The sequence below is a fragment of the Epargyreus clarus genome, unplaced genomic scaffold, assembly GCF_041222505.1.
Source record: "Epargyreus clarus isolate Ecla_fem2 unplaced genomic scaffold, WU_Ecla_fem_2.2 ptg000002l, whole genome shotgun sequence".
Taxonomy (NCBI): Eukaryota; Metazoa; Arthropoda; class Insecta; order Lepidoptera; family Hesperiidae; genus Epargyreus; species Epargyreus clarus.
The window spans coordinates 6,739,624-6,766,377 of NW_027332210.1; the positions used below are offsets into that span (position 1 = coordinate 6,739,624).

The 26,754-nt window shown below is 34.8% G+C and overlaps 3 protein-coding genes across 5 annotated transcripts; 2 read left to right on the plus strand and 1 right to left on the minus strand.

The window, feature by feature from the left end:
* Nucleotides 1-1,028: 1,028 nt before the first annotated feature.
* On the plus strand, nt 1,029-5,672 carry LOC140744627 (myrosinase 1-like). Its single transcript, XM_073076251.1, has 5 exons — nt 1,029-1,137; nt 1,968-2,638; nt 3,792-4,100; nt 4,409-4,647; nt 5,175-5,672. Exons 1-5 carry the CDS (start codon nt 1,029-1,031, stop codon nt 5,392-5,394), a joined length of 1,548 nt encoding a protein of 515 aa, XP_072932352.1. The 3' UTR covers nt 5,395-5,672.
* Nucleotides 5,673-10,415: 4,743 nt separating this feature from the next.
* LOC140746722 (protein SHQ1 homolog) lies at nt 10,416-12,522 on the minus strand. The gene has a single exon (XM_073078821.1). The coding sequence runs from the start codon at nt 12,385-12,387 to the stop codon at nt 10,966-10,968; it is 1,422 nt and encodes a 473-aa protein (XP_072934922.1). The 5' UTR covers nt 12,388-12,522; the 3' UTR covers nt 10,416-10,965.
* A 1,552-nt stretch (nt 12,523-14,074) lies between these two features.
* On the plus strand, nt 14,075-25,759 carry wfs1 (wolframin ER transmembrane glycoprotein wfs1). Of its 3 annotated transcripts, none has more exons than XM_073078828.1 (9): nt 14,075-14,375; nt 15,728-15,832; nt 17,628-17,727; nt 19,262-19,381; nt 20,112-20,230; nt 20,628-20,735; nt 21,176-22,365; nt 22,759-23,264; nt 23,639-25,759. In XM_073078828.1, the coding sequence occupies exons 1-9, from the start codon at nt 14,342-14,344 to the stop codon at nt 24,006-24,008; spliced, it is 2,652 nt and encodes an 883-aa protein (XP_072934929.1). In that variant the 5' UTR covers nt 14,075-14,341; the 3' UTR covers nt 24,009-25,759. The 3 variants fall into 3 exon arrangements, with proteins under 3 accessions (XP_072934929.1, XP_072934932.1, XP_072934937.1); XM_073078831.1 differs by having other exon boundaries at nt 14,075-14,372; XM_073078836.1 differs by lacking the exons at nt 14,075-14,375; nt 15,728-15,832; nt 17,628-17,727 and adding an exon at nt 18,349-18,493.
* The last annotated feature ends 995 nt before the right edge of the window (nt 25,760-26,754 follow it).

Consider the following 26,754-nt stretch of genomic DNA (forward strand, 5'->3'; position numbering starts at 1 on the left):
AACATTTTTCCTAAAAGTAGACAAAACATTAATATGTAAGAATTTTTTGGGACCCTATGGGACTGAATCAATCGTTAATTTAATTAAAATAAATAAATAAAAAACTGAAACTTTGTTCTTTTTTTCACGCTTAGGTACCTACTTATTGATTTCTCCATGTAGTCCCGGGATTATAATAGGGCTACGATATCCCCTAAGGGAGGAGGTGACGAAAAATGAGCTTTTGTGGTTGCAGGCGGCAAGAGTGGGAGCTCGAACCGTCCAGCAAGCAACCCCGGGAAGGACAGCGGTAAGTGTGGTCGCATACCGTCGTAAACATCAGTTGTGCGAGAGGAGCGTAATAATTGCTCTCCTGCAGGGCAGAGCCCAACATGGTGCTCCGAGAGCTCCGGTTGTGTTCCATCGGAGATCCCGGAGTGGAGAACTTCGCTGAGGACGGCCACTGTAAAAACCCCACATAACTCGGCTTCGCTCCCTACGGCGTTCGTTACCTTTTGAAGATTCCCTCGTTGAATTGTCTTCCTATTACGGTACAACGGTTAAAGCGAAAAACACTGCATATATGTTGACCCTTATTTGCTTTCGAGATTTTTTATTTTTCATATTTTTTGTCATAACGGCCACTGTTATACATCCCCTGTAAACATTTCAAATGTCTGTCTATTATATTTCATGAGATAGAGCCCTATGCCAGAGAAACCGAGAACGGAGACTCAGTAATAGGGTTCCGTTTTTACCCTTTGCGTACGGAACCCCAAAAATGAACTATATTGAAACGCACTAAACTTTTTATCAGCTTATTATGATATTAGTATCAATATTGATATGATAAAACAATAAATATGGCTCCCCCAGCAATATTTAATCCATTTTATTGTAACCTAAAAGATGACTTTCTTGACGAAAGGAATTTTATTATTGTTCTGGTATTTATTTTAAATCTTAAACATTGTGCAATTTGGAGCAGGTTTTCTTTAAATTTAAATTAATTTTAATACGTATATTTTAGCTATGTGTCAACTTCGCATATGGCTCATACTCGGGGGGGAAGAGAGAGTCTACGAAGGTTCCCTGAAGACTTCAGATTTGGAGTTTCAACTGCTGCGTATCAAATTGAAGGGGCGTGGAATGAAGGCGGTAAATCAATCTTATTATCTATACATACATAAAATATAGAATAAAATCGGATAGGTATATGTAAAAAAATATTAATAAAATGTAAAATCTTTAAGAACTGCGACTTTAATGACGATGACATCAAACAATATTTATTGGCTCAAATAAGTGTGAAATTTGAAGTGAATATTTGACTCATAATGATATCACGGTAGTTTTAATTTTACAAGAATTTAATTTATTAATTTAAAATAAAATATAATAGGTAGCCGGTAGGTATATCTTATTCGATTACAATCACACAATTAAGTAGATATGTTAAATGAAAAACAATACCTACTTTTATAATTGAACTTTTTTTTTATAATATAAGGGTAGTAGACGAGCATGCAGTCCACCTGATGGTAAGTGGCTACTGCCGCCCATGGACATCTGTAATCAAACCCAGATAGCATTACATATTCCTGAGGTCGGCCACAGATGCGCCGCTACTCCTGAGGACTAAGCTAGAACGCCTCGGAAACGTCTGTCTCCCTTACCACACCCTTCATACCGGAACACAGCAGCGCCTAACACTGCTGTTATTAGGTAGAAATAGGTGTGGCGGTGCTGCCGCCGGAGTCGAACCACAAAGGGTTCTACCACCTTCAAAGTTGACATGGACTTCGAAACATACATTTTTAGAGCCTGGAATTTGGTCTCATTTCATAGAAGGAATATCAAACTATGAGAGCTAAGTCGAAATTGAGTGCGAACATGGTGTTCTGATATGAAGAGTTTCGTGACAGAGGTTTGGACTAAATTTTCCATGTCATTTTGTACTCATTGTAATATACTTTACATGCTTGCAGGAAAAACATGGTCTATGTGGGACTACCTAGTTCGAACCGACCCGGGCCATATAGCAGATAGGTCAAATGGTGACATAGCAGGAAACTCCTACAATCTTTACGAAAGAGATATTCAAATGATTAAAGAACTTGGAGTCGATATTTACAGATTTTCCATATCATGGCCTAGACTTCTTCCTACCGGTCGTCCAAATTACATCAATCCTGAAGGACTCGCATATTACAACAAACTAATCGATTTACTTATAGAAAATGGAATAACTCCATTTGTTACTATGTATCATTGGGATCTTCCACAAAATTTGAATGAGCAAGGTGGCTGGTTAAATCCAGAAATCATGAATTGGTTTGGTGATTACGCCAGGGTACTTTATCAGCAATTTGGAGACAGGGTAAAACACTGGTTGACGATCAACGAACCGTACGTCCATTGCTCTAGGGGATATGGTAGAGGAAATCATGCCCCCAGGGTACGATCTCCAGGAATTGGTTATTACGAGTGCGGTAGAAACATTCTTCTAGCTCACGCAAGGGCATATCACATTTATAGGGAGTCTTTCAGAGCAACTCAAAATGGACAAGTAGCTGTAGTTTTGAGCGCAGAATGGGGTCTGCCCAGTACAGACTCGGTTGATGACGCAGAAGCTGTACTGGATTCAATAGCCTTCCATGTAAGTAGAACATTGTTAAATTTCAAAATATGTTAGTCTCTACAGTTAGTTGCAGTTTGCCGTAGTACCTACGTGTTGGAGTACACACGCGTACGCATAAGATTAGTAGAGATAATCACATTAAGCAATTGGTAGATATCTAAACAATTGTCCCTGTAGTTTCGGGACCAGAATAGGGCTACGGTATCCTCTGCCTGTCGTAAGAGGCGACTAAAAGGGGGCTTCCGGGGTTGCGGGCGGCAAGAGTGGGTAGCTCGAACCGCCCGGTAAGCGACCCCGGGAAGGGCGGCGGTATGTGTGGTCGCATACCGTCGTACGCACCAGACGGTTTGGCGAGCGTCAAGCTCACCTGGGCAGAGCCCGACGGGGCAACGCGCTAAGAGGACTCCGGTTGCGTTCCTTTGGAGATCCCGGAGCCCTCTACGCAGCGCCGAGGACGGCCACCGCGGGGGTTTTAGTGCGGTAAAAATCCCACATAACCCTGCGTCGCTCCCACGGCGCCGGGTACCTTTTGAAGGTTTCCCCCTCGTAAACAAAAACAAAAAGATATCTAAACAATAGGGTACTTTTAGGTCATTTAGGCAACAGATACTAAATCTAGATAAGGTAGCAATAGTTTATTCCTTAAAAAGACTAACATCTGATACGCCGGTTTATATGTTTTATTATAATCATCCATAGATAAGTATAGATATCATATTGTAATTGAAGGAAGCCATTAAACGGCTGACAGAAATGTCGCCATTTAATGGCTGTCATGGTGTAATTTACGTGGAACAATGCCGAGATGCGCAGTTACTTGGTACAAAAACACGCAATCAAGGAAAAAGTGCGGAGAAATATCGTTTCATTCGTAAATTATCTAAAAACTTCACTTTTTTAATGTTTTTCAAACACGAAACTTGATGACAGTGCCAATTTCGATTGTCAAAACTGGTTACATTTTCTTGTTAGGAGTGAATAATCTTTACTAATCTATGTAATCATCTTACATTCAATATCAATCATGACATGAGCGTGTGGCAATTAAAGAAAGCTTATCATTATTTTGCATTTCAACGGATGCAGCCTTAGTATAGTCATAAAAATCAAGGTTGTTCAATTTAGGTTTTATTTAATAAGCCAATCATATTTTAAAATTACGATTTTTCAGTTCGATCAATACGCTCATCCTGTACTATCGGAGAGCGGGAACTACCCCCAGCGCTTGATTGACAGGGTGGCTGCTGCGAGCGCAAATCAGGGCTTGAGCTCATCAAGACTGAGACCCTTTTCTCCTGAAGAAGTGAATTATATACGAGGAACAACAGACTTTTTGGCCCTAAATCATTACTCAACTGACATAGTGTATAGAAATAATTCTTTGATCGGCCAGTTCGAAGTACCATCGTATTCGGATGACAAATTCGTTGGCACCTACAAAGATCCATCTTGGCCGACAAGTAGTAGTCCTTGGATAAGGGTAAGTGTGACATCTAAAGGTGGAATATCTCTTCTTCTTAGAACTCTCACGCACACACTCGCATATGGTAGCTATTACAACTCTTAAAACATAGGCATTTTTAGATTTACCTATGTGACTAGCTTTGGAACGCCCAATGTAAGTTCATATTACGTAGAAACACAAACCACAATACAACAGCGTGACCACTGCTTTCACAAAATAGACATAGATGTACTGATGCCTGCAAAATGTTCTTCGATGCTCATTTTCAGAATTAGGAGAAAAGTTTTTACTTCACTCTTTCTACAACGTTTTCCTATTCCCAGGAGTATGGACCAGGCTTCCACCAACTGTTGGTGTACATTAAGAATACGTACAACAACCCAACCATTTATATAACCGAGAACGGAGTTTCCTCGACAACCGGTCTGAATGATGACCCTAGAGTGAGCTACTACAGGAACTACTTAACAGCCGTACTCGATGCAATAGATGACGGAGTAAATATCAGGGGATATTGTGCGTGGAGTCTTATGGACAACTTCGAATGGGCGTTTGGATACACGTAAGTTATTTTCTTTAAATTACCTACTTCTTGAAAATAATAATTGTTAAAAATATTGAACTCTCTTTTTTTAACAATCAGGACTACGCCAAATTGTAAAGAACGTAACGTACCTTGGTTAAGCGGGTTTGTTCATTAATTTAAGTGTAATGAAACAATAATAGTGTAGTTTTAGTAAATAAATAAATAAATAAAAATAAAAAAAAATATTACACTTTGTGAAAATTGATAGAAAAATTTTAATTAACATTTAATTTATTATTTTAGACATTAATTTCAAAAATACGCTTGCTATAACTGCGAAGATAGCACGCATGAAAGTTTAAAAAAAAAATGTGTGTGAATCGCATTTAATCAGCGGTGGCCTTCCACTATAAGTGGTAACCTGTGCCCAGTAGTGGGACAGTAATGGATTAAAGGGAATTTATGTCATCTTATAGAACTAGTTCTTTTTCATGAAAATTGATTTCATTCTAAAAATAATAATTATGAATAGGTACTGTTACTTACTTACTGTTTTACTTCAGAATGAGATTCGGCCTTTACGAGATCGATATGGAGGACCCTGCAAGGCCACGTACTCCAAGAAAGTCAGCCTTTGTTTACCAGCACATCGTCAGCAACAGGGTTATCGACTACACCTACAATCCAGATCCATACACACAATCAATAACTGGCAACGCATTTGGCATGAGCGCGTCCATATTGTTTACACTCACGATAGCCATGTTCAATTTGAATTTGTAATAATGTTAATAGATTATAAACTAAAAACCACGCTAAAATCGCACAAGGGAAATCGTTAATCCTGATTCCTCACGATCCTGATGAGAATGGGATAAAATTATTAAAAGCGTGTTTTGTCATCGGTTCTTGATGATTGTTCAAAATTTTAAAATAATCGGACCGTTCAAAATGGGTAAAAATCGAGTTCAAAGATTCCGTTATATACATACATACAACCCAAGCTAATAAAAACGTGGTAAAAACAATGTATTAAATAGAATAAATAAATTTAATTTTAATTGCCTTGTTTTTAAATTGCCAACCTATCTCTTTATTATTTTATTGTACTAGAAGTGCGCGATAATTTGAGACATGAATTGTCCGACGTCCGACGAAAAAAATATTATCAGATGTTTAATAAAGTCAATTACAATATTATATCTTCTAAATATATATAACTCAAAGGTGGCTGACTCACATAGTGATCTATCAACGCACAGCCCAAACCACTGGACGGATCGGGCTGAAATTTTACATGCAGGTAGATGTTATGACGTAGGCATCCGCTAAGAAAGGATTTTGATAATTTCTACCCCTAAGGGGATAAAATAGGGGATGAAAATATTACTTCGTAACGCGAGCGAAGCCGCGGGCAAAAGCTCGTTAAGTAATATTGATTAATTAATTAGTTATCGGATAAGAGTATTTTAGTCAGATATTTTACTCAAGTCTATCAAAATCGTTGATTTTTTACTTCTTGTGAATAGAAAATAATTAGGCTCAATTTACATTGCCGCGGAATGGAAGGGAAGCGAATTTTTGCAAACAAATTCAGTATAGCATAATGAACTTTATGTCAATAGTGGAACGTACAAACTAAATACGTGCTAAAAAAAAAAAGGTTGCGTGTCTTCCGAGGAATCCTCGCGCATTCCCTAAACAACTGTCGGCGCAGTCTGTGGATTTTGTCACAATTGACGTAAAGTTCATTATGCTATGCAGAATTTGTTTGCAATGTAAATTGAGCCTTATAGTTTCCTTAATAGTTTTGAAAGTAAAATTCTATCATAGACCTACAGGCTACAACAACTGAACACAGACCTCCTTTAGTTGATACTACTCTAACTGGTCCTGCACTCTTTTTGAGACTTTGCCTACTGTCTTTTTGAGGTCGCTATTCCGTTTCCTTAAATCTTATTTGCATTATTTTCCAAGAGCCACCATCCAATCATTGAAGGGAGAGAAACTGGTATGGAACGTTGGGATTTTGCATTTAGGGCATGGGGGGGGGGGGGCAACTGCCGCTTTTATGCCGTCCCCTGGCTACACCTTGGCCACGTCCTCGTTTGTTAGTTCATATTGCAATAAGGGTTAATAAAAAGAATATTCTAAAAGACAAATTTGAAATAAAACAGGGATTTGCTTCAGAATAGTATATTTTACTACGGTCAACTAACAATGAAATTGTTAAATAGACATTGATACACGAACATATTTATGTATTTTCTACAATTATATACTTTAATAAAAACATTGGAGACCAAATAGTAAAACAGGTCAGAATAAGAGTACTTTGTTGACACGTTCCCTACTAAGCAGGTCTAAACTATTATAAGTAAACATGTAGAGATCGATAGTATATTATTTCAAAATACGTGAAGAAAATCCCTTAATATTGGTAAATGTTAAGTAACCTCTAATTGTCTTAATTATCCAAGTCGATTCGCCTGAAGAAAAGTATATTCTCAAGAAGTAACTACAAAAAATATTACAATGTGGATACGACCATAATATTGGTAGGTATTCCTAGCCTTCATATCTAGGTCGCAGCAATCGATTATTTAATTTACAAATGAATAATATATTATGCGACTAATATTGATTTTAAGGTAAAAAAGTAAGGATTTTAAGGTAGGTAAGAAAGTAGAAGAACTTTCGTACTTAATCTACCTTAGACTTCGATCACTTATAAGAACTAGATACACAATCAGCGACAAAAAAACGGCGCGACGAAAAGAGCACCCAAATAGACATTTGGGTGCACAAACCTGTCAAAGTGATAGCTTATGACAGCTAGCTTATGTCGTAAAAATTTATTGCTTTTGGTAAGCAGTTTTTAAAAGCACCTTTAAATAATAGTGATAAGGTTGATTTTGCATTAATTTTAGATTCTGTCGCTTAGAATTTTATAAACACGTTTGACGCCACTTTTGAAGTTCATTTTTGTATGGGATTGTGTATCTAGTTCTTATTAGTGATCGAAGATCTTAGATTAAGTACGAAAGTTCAAGGCGCCAATTTTATCCTGCAACTTTTTAATACGATACAAATAATAAGACAGAAAAAAAATAATTATCCAAGCTCTATAGGCTCTATAATCGTCGGCAAAATACGTCTTTTTTGCCTCCCTTTTTGTCGCTCTGTATAATATCAGATTAACTCCTCTTATTGAAGCCCTGCAAATAATCACAATAAAATAAAAAAATAAGCATAAAAATTCTAGATAGTAGCCGATTCGCCATCGATAAAAATATGAAAACCTAAAGAAAAACATAAAATACTATATTGCCGTAATTTATGTGCGTTATAATATGTTAACTAGGTGATAACATTTATAGACACAGAAATATTAAATAAGTACAATCCGCGTAAAACTGCTAGTCCTCTGAATACAGAAATGAACCGCGTCGCCATAGTAAATTGTATGACTACACCTGCTCGCAACAACTTCAGAGCGGACTAGCAGTTTGGCGCGGACTATAACATACAACATTTATCTATTTTAACACCAAGACTTTAAATTCACATTGCGTTAAATAATTGATAAATCACAATCTACTATTAATTGATATTGAATAATATGTATTTATTGCTACTGTTTTGATTATAGGTACCTATTACACAATATGAATCTCTACTTGGATAATAATTAATTTTAGAAGCAATTATAATATTTAAAAATATTAGGATCACATGGAATAATTGCAACATGAAGAAAAAAGCAATAAATGCTTTGATATAAAAATAATCTGAAAATGACACAGTGCCAGTGTGTGTGCATATATGTGCGCTTTTGTAGCCGCTAGATAAAACAAAAAATGGAAAAAGTCACATTTATCCCACATGAACCCATATCTGAAAGATGTATACATCAAGAATTATATTATACTTCGGTTATACAATATCTACTAGTATAATGTGTAACTATGTCTAATTTTTAGGCTCTCAGTAATATTGATTCAAAAACAGTAGATAGGCATTTCTAACTAATACAATTACACACATATCTATGTAAGTATAAATATTGTGAGAGATATAAAGATATTTCTAACAAATAAAACATTCACATTTGAAAAAATATAATTTCTACACTTAAAGATTCAAATAGCTACAAAACTAACATTAAAGCTTCGAATGAAATGCAAAAAAATATTTTACATCACATACCTAATATAATTACTTAAAATAATATCCTCTACTAACTGGTTATTACTCTACAAAATAGAATAATTTGAAAATTGAAGTATCAAGTTTTTTATTTAAAATTGAATATTATCACTCCATACAAGTTCTTATATAATCGTAGCATTTTTACCAACTACCTTCTCACAAATTGTCAAATTTACCATTCTACGCACTTTGACCCTGTACGGGCTCCAATTGATTTTATACCAAGTAAACTTCAGCACATTTTATCACTCATTTTGGACATGTACCTACTTATTTGATAAGAGATGAAAGTACATCATTAATATTTTACAATCCTTTAGGAACTACTTTTAAGGGAAAGAGCCCAGTGTTGCCATTACCCAGAATTATTTATTTGCCATTAACCATAACTCTTTTAATTGAGTAAAAGTTATTTTAACATTTCCCATTAATCACGTCATATTATTATGTCATATCAGGGTAGGTTCTCATAAATTGGAATAGCATAGTCCTTTAACCCCGATCACTGTAAATGTTTACAGTTTAATACTCAGTCAACCCATGCATATTTAACTACAATTGTGTAGAATGCTACCAATGCTATGATAAGTTTTGGACTGGACTCTTTACCTTCAAATTCTAAATAGAATATGATTATAATCTTATCATTATAGACCAGAGGTAGCCAACCCGTTGATCAAAGACAACAAAACCAATATAGCAAAAAACATTAGCCATTTTTTTGCTTTTTTTCTTGCAATACAATTTTTTGCATTACAATTAATTTGCAATTAGTACATATACATAGAGACACAGAGAAACTAGTAAATAATATATCTCGGGTACAATAATAGTGGCCACCCCTGTTATACACCATCATATTCACCTGTCCAACCTAGAATCCTCCAATTATAACTACCTCGAATAAAATTCCACCACAGAGAAGGCTTGTCTTTCATGTACCACTTTATCATGTAAGTTGCTAAAAAATTATGTAATTACAGACTTCATCTATGTTTAAGAATATTCCTCATTAAATTAGACCTCAAAAATTCTGTTACTGACATGAGAAGAATAAGTTACATTCCCAAATAGATTCCATTTTCGGAGATTTCCCGCTGGGCTAGGTGATCATGCCCGGAGAGCGGCCGTGCTCAGACAGTCTCAGTTTAGAACTTGTATATGTGCAATATGTTTATAAAACTTCAATAGCGTGATTCATACTCGTGGCGTCATCTCTTGGTGAGTAGCGGGAGGTCGCCATACCATAATCAAATGAAAATTAAAGTTGATGATTCACAGAATTCTCTTTAAATATCAATACATTATCTTTATAACATCTTTACATGGTAGTAGAACCCTTTGTGGTTCGACTCCGGCGTACCACCGCCACACCTATTTCTACCTAATAACAGCAGTGTTAGGCGTTGCTGTGTTCCGGTTTGAAGGGTGTGGTAAGGGAGACAGACTTTTCCGGCAGTAGCCACTTACCATCAGGCGGACTGTATGCTCGTCTGCTACTCCCATATTATAAAAAAAAAGCCTGAAGCCACTTCGCAAGGTCCATTATGCTCCATTATGTAGATGAAGGTAATGAAAGAAATTGCATAATACACTTTTCAAAAAAGTTTTATACAATTCCACCTTAATTCAATGTGCATGAGGAGCTGGAGCTCCATCAGACCACATAATCATATCGGTCAAATAATCATTGGTTTTTATAATACACTTCATCGCACATTTGTTTGACATTATTTCTTTAATTTCTTTCCAGAAGAATTGTGACATGATCTAGAAAGATCATTTTCGTGCTTGAGTTCTGACACCACGATACTCAAAAAATGGTCATTTTGGGTGACACATATTCATTAAGAAGAAAGAATACTAGCGTATATTGGCTCGGCCAATAAAAGGTGAAAATTATGCGTAAGTCTCATATTGAGACTAGAGGTTATGAGGATGAAAATGAAGCCCTGAAAAGTTGGTAATTTTGTGATCTGCATTAGAACTTAAGGGATGATTTATGAGATATCCACTAGAAACATTAAGGATTTTCTTAATAGATTTTCAAACACCTTTTTAGCAACTTATACATTTCAGTGGTTAAAACCAGTGTCCTTTCACTTACAAGCCTTGCCCAGACGTTTCCTTGGTGATGTACCGTCAAGATGGGTCATCATCAGAGTCAAGTTCCTCCGAAGACGATGATTCATCAGACGAATCATCACTGCTGGAATCAGATGATGCAGAAGTCGTAACCCATCCATCTTCATCGTCTTCCAATTCATTTAAATTGTTGTGTTGAGTATCCAGTCCTGGAATCAGAGACATATTCGCCATTTTCAAAGCGGCCTCATTCACCAAAATCTCCCCTTCCTCCTTCCTATGGACCATTTCTGCTGCGGCTTCTATCAAATGAATATCCAATCCAAGGTCTTCTTTTTGCACTTCTGTCTCAGAAATACTCTTCGCTAAGTTTTGGAAGTCTTCCTCTTTGCATTTTTGCAAGAATATCAAATAATCCTTTATGTACAGCTGGTTGAGAATGTACCGAGCATCATTACTCAAATTAAACAGATTGTAAATTTCAATTACGTTTTTGATGACAAACTTTTTTCCTTTGCTCAACAATGATGCGAGGTCATCTTTAACTCTGTTGCATAGCTCAAAGTTTCTGTATATAGGGAACGATATGGCTCGCCTATAACAGGCTATCAGGACTTCTTTCATGTCATTGAAGGTGCAGAACCAAGTCAGAGTTGGTGACACCTTATTGATTGTCCAGCTTGACTCCACAGAAGCGTCATTCAATGTAGTTCGTTTATCGTAGCAAGACGCAAAGAGGATGTCAACTAGACTTAACATTACTTCTCGGTGCTCCTTCTTAGTCAAGATGTAGTGCTTGTTCGGCAACTCCTTCAGGATTCCGATTTCGTCCTCAGTGAAGTCGCTGTCAGCTTTGAAGTCCGGTGCGTTCCATGGTGCAACTGCTTTTAAATATGGTTCTAGTAGTTCTTCATCAAAGTAGTCAGCTATGTAATGATCGGATGAAAACTTGTGGTTTTCATACTGGGTGCGCAGATGGTGGCGTGTGTCCACAGCGACGCGTTCCGGCGCTCGGAGCTCGAATATCTGAGGAAACTCCTTGCCGATATCGCAAAAATCTTTGGATATCTTACTCGCAAAACCGTACGTAAATCGATCTTCCGGGATTTCCTCCTCATCGTCCTCAATAGATATCCCGGTCTCTTCCAACTCCTGGACAAGACTAGGATTCACATCAGGAATACCTCGCGGCGCGAGCAAACTGGTAATCATGTCTAAATTCTCGAATTTTTCACCCGGAGTCTCCTTCACAAACTGCAGATTGAAGTCGCCCGAATCGCAGTCGTATTTACCTTTCGCTTCATCGTTCTCGACAATTTTTCCGGGCAGGCGCAATCGGAGGAAGTATGGAGCTGACACGAATAGGAAATTCTGACCGTCCACATGGATCTCTGTTTCCCCAACGTTTGTATACGGAGCGTGTAAAGTTATAAACACGTGGTTCTCGTCCTGAGATAACTTAAAACGCGGCGTCAACATTTTTCCAATCAAATTAACATCACTCCCGTTAAATACTGGTTGCTGAACAATGGACACGAAGTAAAGGTAGATATTTAACTTTTATTGATTTTTCTATGCTATGCACCTCAGCGCCGGTGCAATACAAATTTTCAAAATGTCAAACGTCAGTGCCATAGGCAGTGTTGCCAATTGCTAACTTTTTCAAACTAAAATGCCTTAGGGGCCGCCTAAACGATCAATTATATTGTGCAATATTGCGAATTATTGACCGTTGCAATGTTATTGACCGTTTAGGGTTAATATTGAAACTTGAGCAAAGATTGAACGAAAGTGTCAGTGAATTAGTTTTTATTGCACCATGTTTTTTATTGCATCTTGTAAGGTCAGTATTGCGAAATATTTTTATTATATATATATTATAGGTTATTTACAGAGCACTTTTGGAATGTCAATATATCTACCGCCACTTTGCAAGGTGTTTCGTTGTGAACAGAACTATTCTCAATCAATACTATTCTCCGATTGAACACGAAAAGATTGTGCAGTTCATGTTATTGTGCAATATAATTGTTCGTTTGAAGTCAGAGCGCCTTTCAATCTTATTATATGTTAAAAAGTATTGTACAATGTTATTGTAGGTCTAGCGGCTGCCTTAAAGAAACAGGGCAAAACAGTAAACTTCAGAAAAGAAATATTCATGTAGATAAAGAAAAGTTCGAACAAAAAAAAGATAGGTAATCAAACAACCTCTGGAATACATATTTGTTGGCGTGTTTGGTGACGATAATAAGATAAAAACGGTGAAAAAGGTATAAATATAAATGAGAAAATATATTTATTCTAACGTTGAAACAAATACTTAAAAAGCTTGCAAGTTTAAATTTATATTTGTTTATCTGAGGAAGTTATATTTAAATCCAAGTCGCATAAAAGCAAAGATTTGATAGCATAATATTCTGCATGATGGATCGTGTATGTGTATAATAATAACGATTTGACAAACATTTACTACATTATTATTATTATGTCAGCGATCCCTTTTATCTCTCGTTAACTGACATAATTATAATAATATGTTTCTACCCACAATAAACAAGCCTCTCGCCTGTAATACATTCAATAACGCTGCTTTATTCCAGGTGATTGGAGCCCTGTATAGGTTACTAAGTATACCCTTTGGTTGGAGCCGTGGTTTATGTTACATTATTAAAATATTTTAACACATTTCTTATTGTTATAGTTTTCTTCATGTTCTTTTGTATGTTTTAAAAAGCATTCGCAAAATTGGATAGGTAATAATTCTTTTCTTTTATACTAGGTTTTAGTTACCTAGGTTTAGTTTAGTTTGAAATAAAAGTATTTCAACAAGATGGATAATATGAAAAGCATTATATATAATCTTGCAAAAAATGCAGAATATAATTGAATCGTGTATAGCTGGCTTAAGAGAAACATTGGAGATTGTGACAAAAATATTACCCTTAATGGAATTTGGACATTTAAAATTTATTTTTATACGAATCTCACACGCAGAGATAATGACTCTTGAAATAAACTTAAAATGCCGATTTCTATTTTAGATTTAAGGAAATGACAGTATTTCAGAAACGTAGGTGTAGCGTAGGAGGAAAACTATCCAACTGTGATTGCTTAGTGCACCGTAAACTTATTTTAATGCATGAAATTGAAATTGATCCTAAAAGAGTTACGAAAATAATTAAATTGTTATTTACTAAAAGTTACAAATCATAAACAATTAAAAGTACTCGTTTTATAGTGAAATACAGAAACAGCAAACATAGAACGTCAAAGTCAGTCAGTGTATCAATCAAACATCTGTTGACAAAAACAATAATTGTCATAAAATTGCAAATTGTCGGATTTGATCAAAACAGGTTTATTTATTTATTGATTTAAATATTTGCTTCAAGTTTAACAGTGGATACGATTTTTATTTTCAAATTTGCCAGTAATGCCTGTAGGACGAAAGCGTTGGAATCTCCATGGTAAGTGGAATTTTAAAGTTAAAGAACATTAACATTTTTAATAAATTACGATTTTTAGCGATAAAATTACGTGTTCACAAAAATGTGTCCTAATTTTCACCCAGATTCATTAATATATCTGTTTTTAAAGGTTCATGTATTAAAATGTTCAACTAATTAGAAAAAAATATTGGCTGGAACATTTTTCTGACCTTGCATTATCATATTTATAACATTTTCTTATATTTATATGATTCATATCTAAAGCCTATATTCTATATATATCGTTTATACATATCAGCACCTTTTTAACCAGAACCAGAGCACTACACTCCTATTGTAGGTGGAAATAGGATTGGTGATTCCTTATGCTAAGGATAAGGAGCTTATGCGGCTAAGGAGACATTCTTATCCGAGGTGTTCTAACTTAGTCTTCAGGGGTAGCAACATCGCTGAACAACCCCAAATGAGACTAATCTTATCTGGGTTTGATTATAGAGGTCCATAAGCAGTTTTTCAAGGTTGTATTTAGTTAAAACTTTATAAAAGAATGATTTAAAAATATTTTTCTTAGATTACCCATCAAAATGTATCTTTATTTTAATGAGACAAGAAAAATATATAATTGTCTGCAAATTCTTGAAACCCACAGATCAACCTTGGTAAAATAAATACTGACCACATATCATACCTATTAACATTGTAATAAACTTATTATTAATATTTATTATAACTATATTGATATTGTTATATGTAGTTGTGGTCTATACTAACTGGCTATTGTAGGAAGCAAGTAAGGAAGCAAAACATATGGTCAGTAATGTGTCCCTTCAAAGTTATTCAATTATTGTTGTCACCGATATGCTTTACCAAGAGACTATTGAAAATTTCTTATTTGTGCATGTTTGTAACTATTAAGAGCAAATGTTGCATGTTCTTTTAAATAACAATATTGTTCACATTTTGAGCTGTTGTTCAATTGTATACATTACAATTTTGGACAAAAGTTCAAACAAATTGCTCTACATTACACATTACTTAATTATTAAATGACTTAATTATTAATTAATTAATTATTACTTAACATTACTTAATTATTAATTGTACATTAAGGCTATAATATTGAAATAAGAAGAAATTGGGTTTAGAATTGTAATAAAGGTGTATTTTTTAAAAGACTTTAAGATGTAAGCATAGATTAGTAGAAGGAAGTTATAAATTCGGCTTCTATTTATGCATATATGTATTTTTATATGCTCACGATTTTCAGAAGAGCTTCTGATTAAATCTACAAAATCCATTTATTTTACTATAAGAACTATGGTATATTTTAATATTGAAAGCCATACTTTCTATAAAATATCTTGCTCCAGATGGGCCACAAGGATCACTGCGAAGACTCAGGAACCAATTGGCTGAGGACGGCTGTGCGGAGTCACAAGTGGTGCTTGCCAAGCAATTGTTAGAGGAAAAATGTGGTATGACTATCTCTTTATATTTGACCTAGAACTTTCCGTATTTGGTTTGCACAAATTGGTTAATGATGATCTTGTATAGTTAAATATGATCTTTCTTTTGTTTTTTTTTTTATGTGCCAATATTGGAAATAGGTTACCTTACAATTGAGGGGGGCCTAGGCTTACCTCTCTCCACTGACTCCATCAATCTATTTAAATGCGTAACTAGATGACGGTATGGGTTAGTGGCAAATCTGTGTCGAATGATCAAATCGTCCATACGGCCGCTGATAAAGTTTAAAGACTACTTCCAATGATAATAACGAAGACTGGCACTAATGTAATAAGGGGTTTGAATACCCTGCCCTTAGCATTCATCAAATTTGTCAAACTTTTTGCCGATTCTGACTGCGAAATTGCTTTTGGACTCTTCGACTTAACAAAGCTATGTCTTCTTCCCCGTTCTCATATAACTGATAGTCATAGTAACAGTAGCATACAAATCCCTAGATATATGGTCGAAAGTTTTCTATTTTGCATCAGTTTATATATTTTTTATTTCATCATCATCATCAACCCATTAATGTCCCACTGCTGGGCACGGGTCTCCTCTCAGAATGAGAAGGATTAGGCCATAGTCCACCGCGCTGGCCAAGTGCGTATTGGTAGACTTCACATACCTTTGAGATTTTTTTTTTTTTATAAATCTTTCAGGTATGCAGGTTTCCTCACGATGTTTTCCTTCACCGTTTAGCAAATGATAATTAATTTCTAATACGCACATAACTTTGAAAAATCAGAGGTGCGTGCCTGGTATTTGAACCTCGGACCCCTCGATCGAGAGGCCGAGTTTCTTAACCACTAGGCTATCACTGCCAGGTGTTAAAAAATCTCATATATGTAAAAATGTTCAACTATTGAGATAAAATTCTAGTTAGATTCTAAAGACCATTCTAAACTAAGGCATATCATTCACTCCACTCCCATTATTCAGCATAGCGTGCTTGTAAAATGAAAGATTGAAATGTGGGCGTTAAATGGATATTGTAAACAATTCTGCTCGATTACAAATTATATGTCGAGTGTCGACCTTGTACAACAGCTTGCAACGTAAACTGTGAAACAATGTAATAAATGTTATTATATCTGAATTAATATTAAATTACGATGGATTTAATAGTAAAGACTTTTTATTTGTACAGATTTTGTACAGATTTATGTACAGATGTAATGTTAAAAATCAGTGATAGCCTAATGGTCTAGAAACTCGGCCTCACGAACGAGGGGTACGGGGTTCATATCCTAGGCACGCACCTCTAATTTTTCAAAGTTATGTGCGTATTAGAAATTAATTATTACTTGCTTAAAACGATGAAGGAAAACATCGTGACGAAACCCTGCATACCGGAAAGAAGTGAGAGATTTAAAATTTAAAAAAAAAATCTCAAAGGTACGTGAAGCCTACCAATACTGGGCCAACTCGGTGGACTATGACCTAAACCTTCTCATTCTGAGAGGAGACCCGCGCCCAGCAGTGGGACTATAATGGGTTGATGACGACGTAGCAGATGTACAATGTACATGAAGTTATCGATGGCAACAAGAGATCAACATGCCGTCTATAAACAACCTCATTAAAGGTGGTTTTTGCCTAATAACAGCAGTGTTAAGTTCTGCTGTGTTTTGGTATTTGCGCCTCCTAGAAGGACGTCAAAATGGCGGCGAGATACTAAATAGGACGACCAAACCACGCTAAATCACTATACATTAGTAACAATAACTCAAATTAACAAAGTTTTTACTAAATCGTTTCCAGAACTTGAAGCAGATAAAATCTCAAATTTCAAACAGGCCCTCGAGTGGCTCATCTGTGCGACGGAGCAAGCGCATCCTGAAGCTAGAAGAATGTTGAGAAGGTATTATTTGTATTACATCGACTGCTTAAACCACCAAAAGTGGAATATCTCTAACGAAAGAAACGTATGCATTTTTATGGAGAAATTTGTAAAATCGAATGTAGAACCCTTTTTGGTTCGACTCCGGCGGCACCACTGTCATTCTGCTTCATAGCAGCAGTGTTAAGCACAGTTGTGTTTGGTTTTGGTGGTTGGTAAGAGAGATCGTAATAGTACTAAAATAATAAACCCATTTTTTTGTTTCAAGCCGTTTTGTTGGTATAAGATAGATTTATATTATAAAAATATATATATTATAAATTATAACCATGACAGATTGTGGAGCTTATTTTCGTGTTTTTCCGCAAAGTTGTTGTAAATTGGTAAAAAAAATCGACTAAACAAGATTCACATCCAAAAAGTTTAATATAAAACATGTCAATCAATTAAAACATAAAATTGACGTAGATGACGCATCCCAATAACATCTGTTGTCATGAATTCATAAAGGAAGCATACGACAAAACAATAGCAACATTTCTTTGGCAGCTCCAAACGGATCATGAGGTAATGTTGAGTATTGTTGAGTTATTGGCATACCCGGGTGAAAGTAAACAAAAACAGTCCAACCGTGTGTAAGTATGAGCCATTGTAAACCAGATTATTGTTACGTATTGACGCCAGTTACGTTTTAGTGATTGTTATTTAATGTTACGATGAACGTGCAGGATTTTGCGTTGTGGAGGTCCAAATGGGATAAAGTGCGCGTTGAACTGCAGAGGTCTATGTATGTGAGGATTCTTTTGTCGTAGCGCTAAATGCCTTTGTATTTTTAGGCTTGAATGTTTTATTATTAGTAACAAATAAATAATGTTTGGTCTAAATTTACGATATAACAATTGTAGGCGAGTAAAACTACAGAATAAGTTCCAGCATTTGTCGTATGACCGTAAATTTGGTGACACAATCAGAAGCATACAAACAAATAAAATGGTTTTAATGCTTTGCCAATAATATATCCAATCGGAGTTTGTATAGTGAAAAACTCATTGCGAAACTGCAGCAATCTAATTTGCTGCATTTGCAATCTTATTTCTTATTTGCTGCAGCAAACTTATTTACTGCAATCCTATTTTATGTATAATTAATATCTTAGGCATCTATTTTTGCGAGTAGGTTAAAATGCGATCAGTTATTTATAACATTAGCTCATAGTTAGATAAACATACTGAAAGACGTCTCACAGTTAAAAAAGGCAAAATTGTTTTTTTTCTTTTTACTCGACTGTGGAAGGTAATGTTTTTATTGAGCATAATGTATGCTTGTACTTATTGGTACGCACTGCAAATCCTCACTGCACTTGACGGATTTTAACATATCAGGTGTCACTAAATTCGTCTAAATTGCGGAAGTGACATGGGATATATATTTAAGCAATCATGCATTTTTTTATAATTACTCTCTAGCACATTGTATATCTTTCAATATATTTTCTATACCTGGCCCTATCGTACTTATATTGGTAGTTAAGCGACATCTTCCATCTCTTTCCCAGGTGTATACGTAGCGGTGTGATAGACGAGGACAGCGCGGCGATCGTGCGAGCGAAGTCGTGTCTGGCGGCCAGTAGGCAAGAGACAGTCGCTAGGAAGGCTGCTAGGGATCTATTTGCAAGGTAAGTTGATTAAATCAAAGTTCAGTGATTTTGGACAATGAGAGTCTTCTCTTAGTGTGAAGAACGTATTCAAGTTCATTAATAAAAAAAAAAAAAATTTTTTTGCCGGCAAAAGAACTTTCTTTCGGCAAGTGCAGTATAGCCGAAAAAGTTACCGAACACTCATTTAGATTATTAAATTATTATATATCATAAAGCCTTAAGACTAAAGTTAGAGAGGTCGGAAGTCTACCTTTAAGAGTTGATTCACTGGTCTAGAGTAATTTGAGTCTATTTTTTATTCCTAAGCGTTTTAAAGTCTACTAATAAGTGATAAAAAAGTTCGGCAAGATTCAGATATTTGTCGCAATAAGTGTCTGAAAGTTTTAGACAAAAAACATAAAATATCACACTCTTAGGGAAACCCTTGCTAAGGAGCTTCCCCTCTATATAAGCTTATATCTCTTGTCAAGTAGCTGGAAGATATAGTCCACGCCAAACTGCTAGTTCGCTCGGAAGTTGTTCTGAGCAGGTGTAGGTGATTTTGTAGTAGTAGTAGTAGTAGTATTTTTAGTGTAGTTGTAGGTGACTTTTTTTCGCACAATTATCGCAATAAAGTGTCTGAAAATTTTCGTCAAAAGAAACGTAAAATGTCAACCTGCCTCAAGAATTTCTATGCTAAGGAGCTCCCCCTTTACATAAGGCTGAGCAAGTAGTGGCAATAGATCACAAATTATTTGCATTTACACAGTCTTTCAAACGGCGAGCAGTACATAACGACGGCTCAGCTGGAGCGCCGCATCCGCGAGATATGCGCCACGACGCTCAAGAAGACGCCAGAAGACGATGCTCTGGATGACGAGTCGCCGGGTAAGATTTATATCACAAAATTCACACTCGCATATCCTTAAAATATTATCGCCAATATTTAAAAGTATTAAAATATATTATACGAATATATTTTAATAATTTCAAATATTTATCCTTAAGCAGTGATAGCCTAGTGGTTAAGAAACTCGGCCTCTCGATCTAGGGGTCCGAAGGGGTCCGAAATCCCAGACACGCGCCTCTGATTTTTTTCAAGGTTATGTGCGTATTACAAATTACTTATCACTTGCTAAACGGTGAAGGAAAATATCGTAAGTAAACCTGCAAACCTGAGAGATTTATAAAAAAAAACTCAAAGGTATGTGAAGTCTACCAATACCATTTTTCGTTATTATTTTTATATTTTTGTCCTAATTTCTTTCGGTATCTTTCTTTGCAGAGGAGGCGAGAGCATTAGACGGTGAACAGGCTCTGGAACCATCTCTGCAAGCCGGTGACCATGTTCACGGGAATGGCACAGTTCGAACAGCACACACTAGTGATGATGGTAAGTATTGCTTAAGAAAATATTTTTATTATATAACTTTCTTGATGATCTTAATTTTTAAAACCTAATCCATTTGGATTTGTGACAAATCGACCAATAGACTAGTAGCTTTATCTCAGTTTTTTTGGGGAAGAAAAGAATGTAAAATAATTTATCTTAACTCAATAAACTAAATAACTAATTGCACATTAGTAGAGGGTGGTAGAATCTTTTGTAGCTCGGCTTTGGAGACATCATAAGCATATTTATTTCTCCCTAAGGATAGCAGTGGTAAGCGCTGCTGTGTTCAGCTTTGAAGGGTGGCCGAACTCAGATAGAATTCTTATCTCATGTTGGGTTGAATACATAAAATAATGATTTTTTTTCTCAACAACTGTAGGTAGCACATTAGCAATCGATTCAAGAGCGATCTATATTAAAATTTATTTTTATTTTTTCAGATTACCCACAAAGATGCGAAACCAACGACGACATTCGTAACCTAACAGTCGATAACTTAGTGTCCGCCGCGGTAGATTACTGCCAAGGAGAGCTCCCACTAGTCACCTACGAACTTACCCTCACAGACCCCAGTATTAAGGCCCTAGACCATATTCCGATCCTACAACAGGCCTTCCTCCACCCCATAGTCTTCATACAAGTCCTATATCTAAAGTTGCTCTACTACTTCGGATCTTTCTCCTTCAGACTCTCAAATATAGAGCTGTCTCTACTACTAATCGCCTATCTCTCAGTTAGCACTGAAAGTCTCTATCACTTAGTCCCATTAATATTATACTACGTCAGTATTATCGTAATGGTGATATGTACGTTCAAAATGTTGTTAGCAAAAAGACAGTTTATAGACTTTCGGAAATGGTCCGGTTTGTTTTTGAGGTACAGCGATGGGAATTTACAACCGGACGAATCTGAGAATCTCTTCGTTCGGAACAATTTAGGGCCGTTTATACAGTTTTTCCTAGCGCTGTTCGTCAATCTGTTCCTCTATCCGTTCATAGCGACGCAATGGGTGCCATTCTCGGAGTTTTGCATACTTTCATTCTGTTTGATGTTCTTGACTCTGTTCTCGTTTGGCACGAATGGAAATCCTTATCCGGATGTGTTGGCGTTGATATCCTTCGGGATCAACGTATTAGCTAAATATCCGTACGAAAAGGATACAGTTGTACATCAAGGTTGGCGGTTTTTGGATCTACATATATCGAACTATCCGTCTTATATATTGGGGAATAGTATAGAGTTTTGTTTGAACGCTCGCGTCTTCTTTTCCCTTCTAATCCCGGTGATTTTGCTCCTGATGGCTAAAAGACGAAATTGGCAAGGTTTCTTTAAATACGCCCTTCCACATTGCGTTACACTCAGCTGGTTACAAATGTTCATAACTTGCTCCCACGGTTGTACCACTTATGGCCTTATTCGTGGTACCTTGGCCCTAGTTTGTACTTATCTGTTTCTACCTTTGATTGGTGTTGTGACAGTAACTCTACCAGTATTTGCATTCCTGCAATACATTACGCTTTCGAGATTGTTCTATACGGTGTCCATTTTAGTCGGATTCGGTGTAGGTTTGTTGGTCACGTGTTTGCTCGCTAAATCTGAGGCCACGAAAAAATTTGTCACGCCTTTTCAAGTGAGTATTTTCTATTCATATGTATTTAAGATGATTGATAAAAATATAAGTATTTTGTGGTTTGTTTGTGAATGAAGAATGAAAAATACATACTGAATGTTACTTATTCCATTCGTTCATAAATAATAATGTATTATAAATCGTAATTATGTTTAATGATTGATTTTAACATAAATTAAAATTTATTTCGTTGATAAATGAATAAAATTTAAACCATTTTTTTTACTTTTATAACTTTTATAAATAGAATTTTAGTTATTTTTCAGTATTCTTACATAGACATAAAGTGCTATAACTTAACCTTACTAATAAGAAGGTCCTGAGATCGCTAATATAACAAATATATGACGTAAACATGTGTTCAAAAAAATCAATGTTTTTTTTCTATTTCAGCTCACCATCGGCTTTTTAACACTTATTTACTTCGGCAACCAATTCGTAGTAACGATCCAAGATGACGGCCTACCCACCGGCCTAGTAGAACTTATAGGGGATGAGAAACCCACCCTCAAAAACCTTTTGAAGAACGAGTTCATTACCGATTACGAAGACACATCCTACCATATAAATTGGGAGGATTATTACAACCAATGCAACTCGCCATCTTGGTCCGAGAATAATATGGCGGCGACTCAAATAAAATGTTCGGTGTTAGAAGGTGCCAACGTAAATTGGGAGGGTTATATCAAAGAGGTTAGAGTTAGGAGTGTTACGAATAGATGGAACGATGCCTCTCAGTGGTTGCCTGGGTTTTTGAGGGAATACTTCAAGTGTTATTACGGGGAAGACTATTCGACATTATGCAGGGGTAATGATAGACTGAATTCGGATGAGTGCGAGTTTGTAAGGAATGTTGCCAGGCAAAGCGGGAAGAGTTGCCATTTGAACAATTTGAATGAGTAAGTATTTTATTCTATAGTTATAAATGGAATTAAATTGGTTCTTATTTAATTTACTATGAAGCATTTCTTTTTTATTATGAATCATTATTTCATTAGAATAAGTAACAAGTTCTATTCCTATATCTAATTCCAATTAAGGTGTTTTATTTAATATTAAATGCACAGTTTATAATATTTTAAACAACTTGACGATAAAACAGTCGTTCCTAATTCAGCTTTACTGTGCTCTAGAACTCGTCTAAAGGAGAAATAGATTTGTGATAGTGTCGTCATCGTCTCATAACATACAGTTTATTTACTTTCAAATGTTTGTATAAAATGTTATATTACATCTGTTATACAAGGTAATGTGTGTATTTCTACATTTACAGATACACATACGAGATCAAAGTCACAATGGAAGCAAGCGGTGGAATATTGAAACGGCATACTGAAATCACACTCATTTTCGACCATTTCTTTGCAAATTACACCCGTTTGTTACGCGCACACGACAAAATACGTTTCAGAGGCATTCTTATGAACGAACCGGGTACTTATAGCATTGGTACCACCGATCTTAGTATAAAGGGATATGAGATCAATTGTCTCGAATGTAAGATAGGTAAAGGCTCGATCAGGTCCCAAGCGCCATCTGTGTCCAAACTCTCGGAGTTATGTAGAACTATCGTGAACGATTGCGTCGTTTCGACTAAACACATACTCAACTTCATACTGAACCCTGTTATAATTGTCAAGTGAATTCTCTCTACTTTACTACCCACTTGAAGTTACAGCTTGTCAATAGTTTCATTAGTGTTCTATCGTTGATTTGTATGAGAAAAAAATTGGAAAATGGTAAATTGTATGAAGATTTTCGTATTTTTACTATAATTTATGTTAATTATGCGGGTAGTTCTAAAAACTTGTGTCAAGTCATCGAAATTATTAATTTGTGTGTGTTTTATTTTTTGTATCTTTTTTTATTTAATTTTGCTTTATAAATAACCGCATTTTTATTTATTAATAATTTAGTTTGCTTTTTGATAATGTAGTTTGAAAGTAAGCAGCAAAATTAATTAGATTTCGAATATCATATTAATTATTTTATTTCGAATACATAAACTAATTAGTTTTTAACCGACTTCATATAAAATAGGTAAATTATTATGTTTAATGTTTTCTTGTGTGTAAAGATTATTATGCTAACGGTACCTGCATTAATTGCAGGAATTTGGCAGTAAAAAGGGATTGAATTGAAATTTTTATCCAATTGTTTTGTCATTAGAATTCCTGATTCTTAGATGTTGGAATATGTATGTTAATATTTAGAAGTAAGCTGCATAATACTATATTCAATATTTTTTGCGAATTTAAAAATAAAACTATTAAAACTATGCTATATCATATCTAAAAGATTAAGTTAAAAATATGTATTACTATGATATTATTACTACTTACACTTATTACGTCATTAGACATGACTTAAATTGGAAAAGTATTAAAAAGAAAACTAAAATAATTATGTAATGTTAAAAATTAAATAACGTAATAAAAGTATATTTTTTTATATAATTCGCATGAGTAGTATAAAATTTTAGTGATCGGGAAATTTAAATTTTGGACTTTGTGAGTCACAATTTTAGTGAACAAAACCCAGTGTCATATCGTTCATTGAATGAATGAAATCCCTAAAACTTCGATCTATTTTTACGTTATTTAATTTTTATAATACGAATCAATATTAACAATTTTGAGACTACGTTTTAGTAATCTTGTATGTTAGTGATTTTGTTTTATTATTGAATAGTTGTTTGTTTTTTATGCATTTAGAGGTATAGAAATATATTTTATTGACTGATCGAATTGTATATTATTGATAACAGAAAGAGTAAATTTTATATCAAGTATGTTTTAACAGCCATAAGCTTCTTGAAGTGACGAAAAATTGGACTTTAACTTTGTCAATGTTTTGATATATTTTTTTCAATGTATATTTACTTCAGTGAAATATGAACTCCGATATTCGAACGGCATTAATAATATAATGTGTTTAATATGTATTTCTTCATTAGATGATACTTAATTAAAACCTTTATTGCAAAACTATGAGATATGAATTATTAAGGCAACATGGAAAAGAAATCTTTAATTTTCTTTTCATTTCTTTACATCACATGCCATCGAAAATTTATTTTAAACTAATTTATATTGAATGCCTCATTCGATCATTCATTCAAATTAAATCAATCTTCAATAATTTACAAATCAGTTTATTCTTTTTGATATCAATAAAATGTTTTATAAATATATATGGTATAATTGTTGTGTAGTGAAAGATGTATTTTTATCATGAATAAAATATATTAAAGTATGAATAAATAAATAATAATGATAAATATTATTCGCCTAGTGTGCGGTTGTCGTGTGATGTCTAAAATGACAATAGTCATGTAAAATGTCGGTGTTGTAACTGTAATATATTAATAAAAGTTTATTTTGATTGAATGGTATATGCAGTGATTTTATTGTGGTACCCTATCCTTTTTCGATTTTTATTGCGTTAAACGTATTCGTTTTCTTGTAAAGTCCAAATTTTATAAACCTTGTCTTACACTCATTAAAGAAGAACTATATTTACGACTTCAAAATGAGTCAATCAGTACTACCTAAATACATTGATCTATAACTAAAGATCCGCCACAAGCGGGCAAAACTTGAAACATACAAAATACGGCAAGTGGTGTAAAACGACTCCAGCCAAGTCCAGTCGCTCTCGCGCGGCGTAGTAATACACACGAATGTTACTGAACACGTTAAACGTCATTATTTTGAATTTAAAGCCTCAAAATGCCTTCTTGTGCAATGCGTAAATGCAAAAATTATGCTCGAAATAGAAACAAACTTCATGGAATCACCTATCACACGTAAATGAAGAGAAATTGTTAAATTTTGTTTATTTTTCGTGTTCGATCCGCCATGATTACGTGAGTAACCAGAAAGAGACAAAGTATGTTTTTGTCAATGAAAGTGATAAAGACGCAAAATGCATGGTCATAGATCAACAGAACAGAAGTGACATTTTATTGAATCTGACGATGTTCATATGTCGTATGTTATAGTTTAAGATCCCACTGCTTAATTTTTATATTAGTGTGTTTTTAGTCAAAATATAACATTTTATGGTTTATTTTAATAAAATAAAATCGATATATGGGAAATTCTGTATCCTAATCTTTAAATTTCCTTCGATACCTGTGGTAAATAATAAAAAATATTACCATAAAATTTATATAGGATAGTATATATGGGCGGCGAGACCTTTTATAATATATAATATTAATTATTATCATGTTAATTTTGATTGTCAATGTGGAATTAATATTTAGATTAAAATATGGACGACTTCCGGTAGTACTTCAAAACACTTTGTTAGTCATGCCAAATAAATTATATGAATTATAATAATATTAAAATATTTAATCTCGTATTTTTAAAACAATATTTT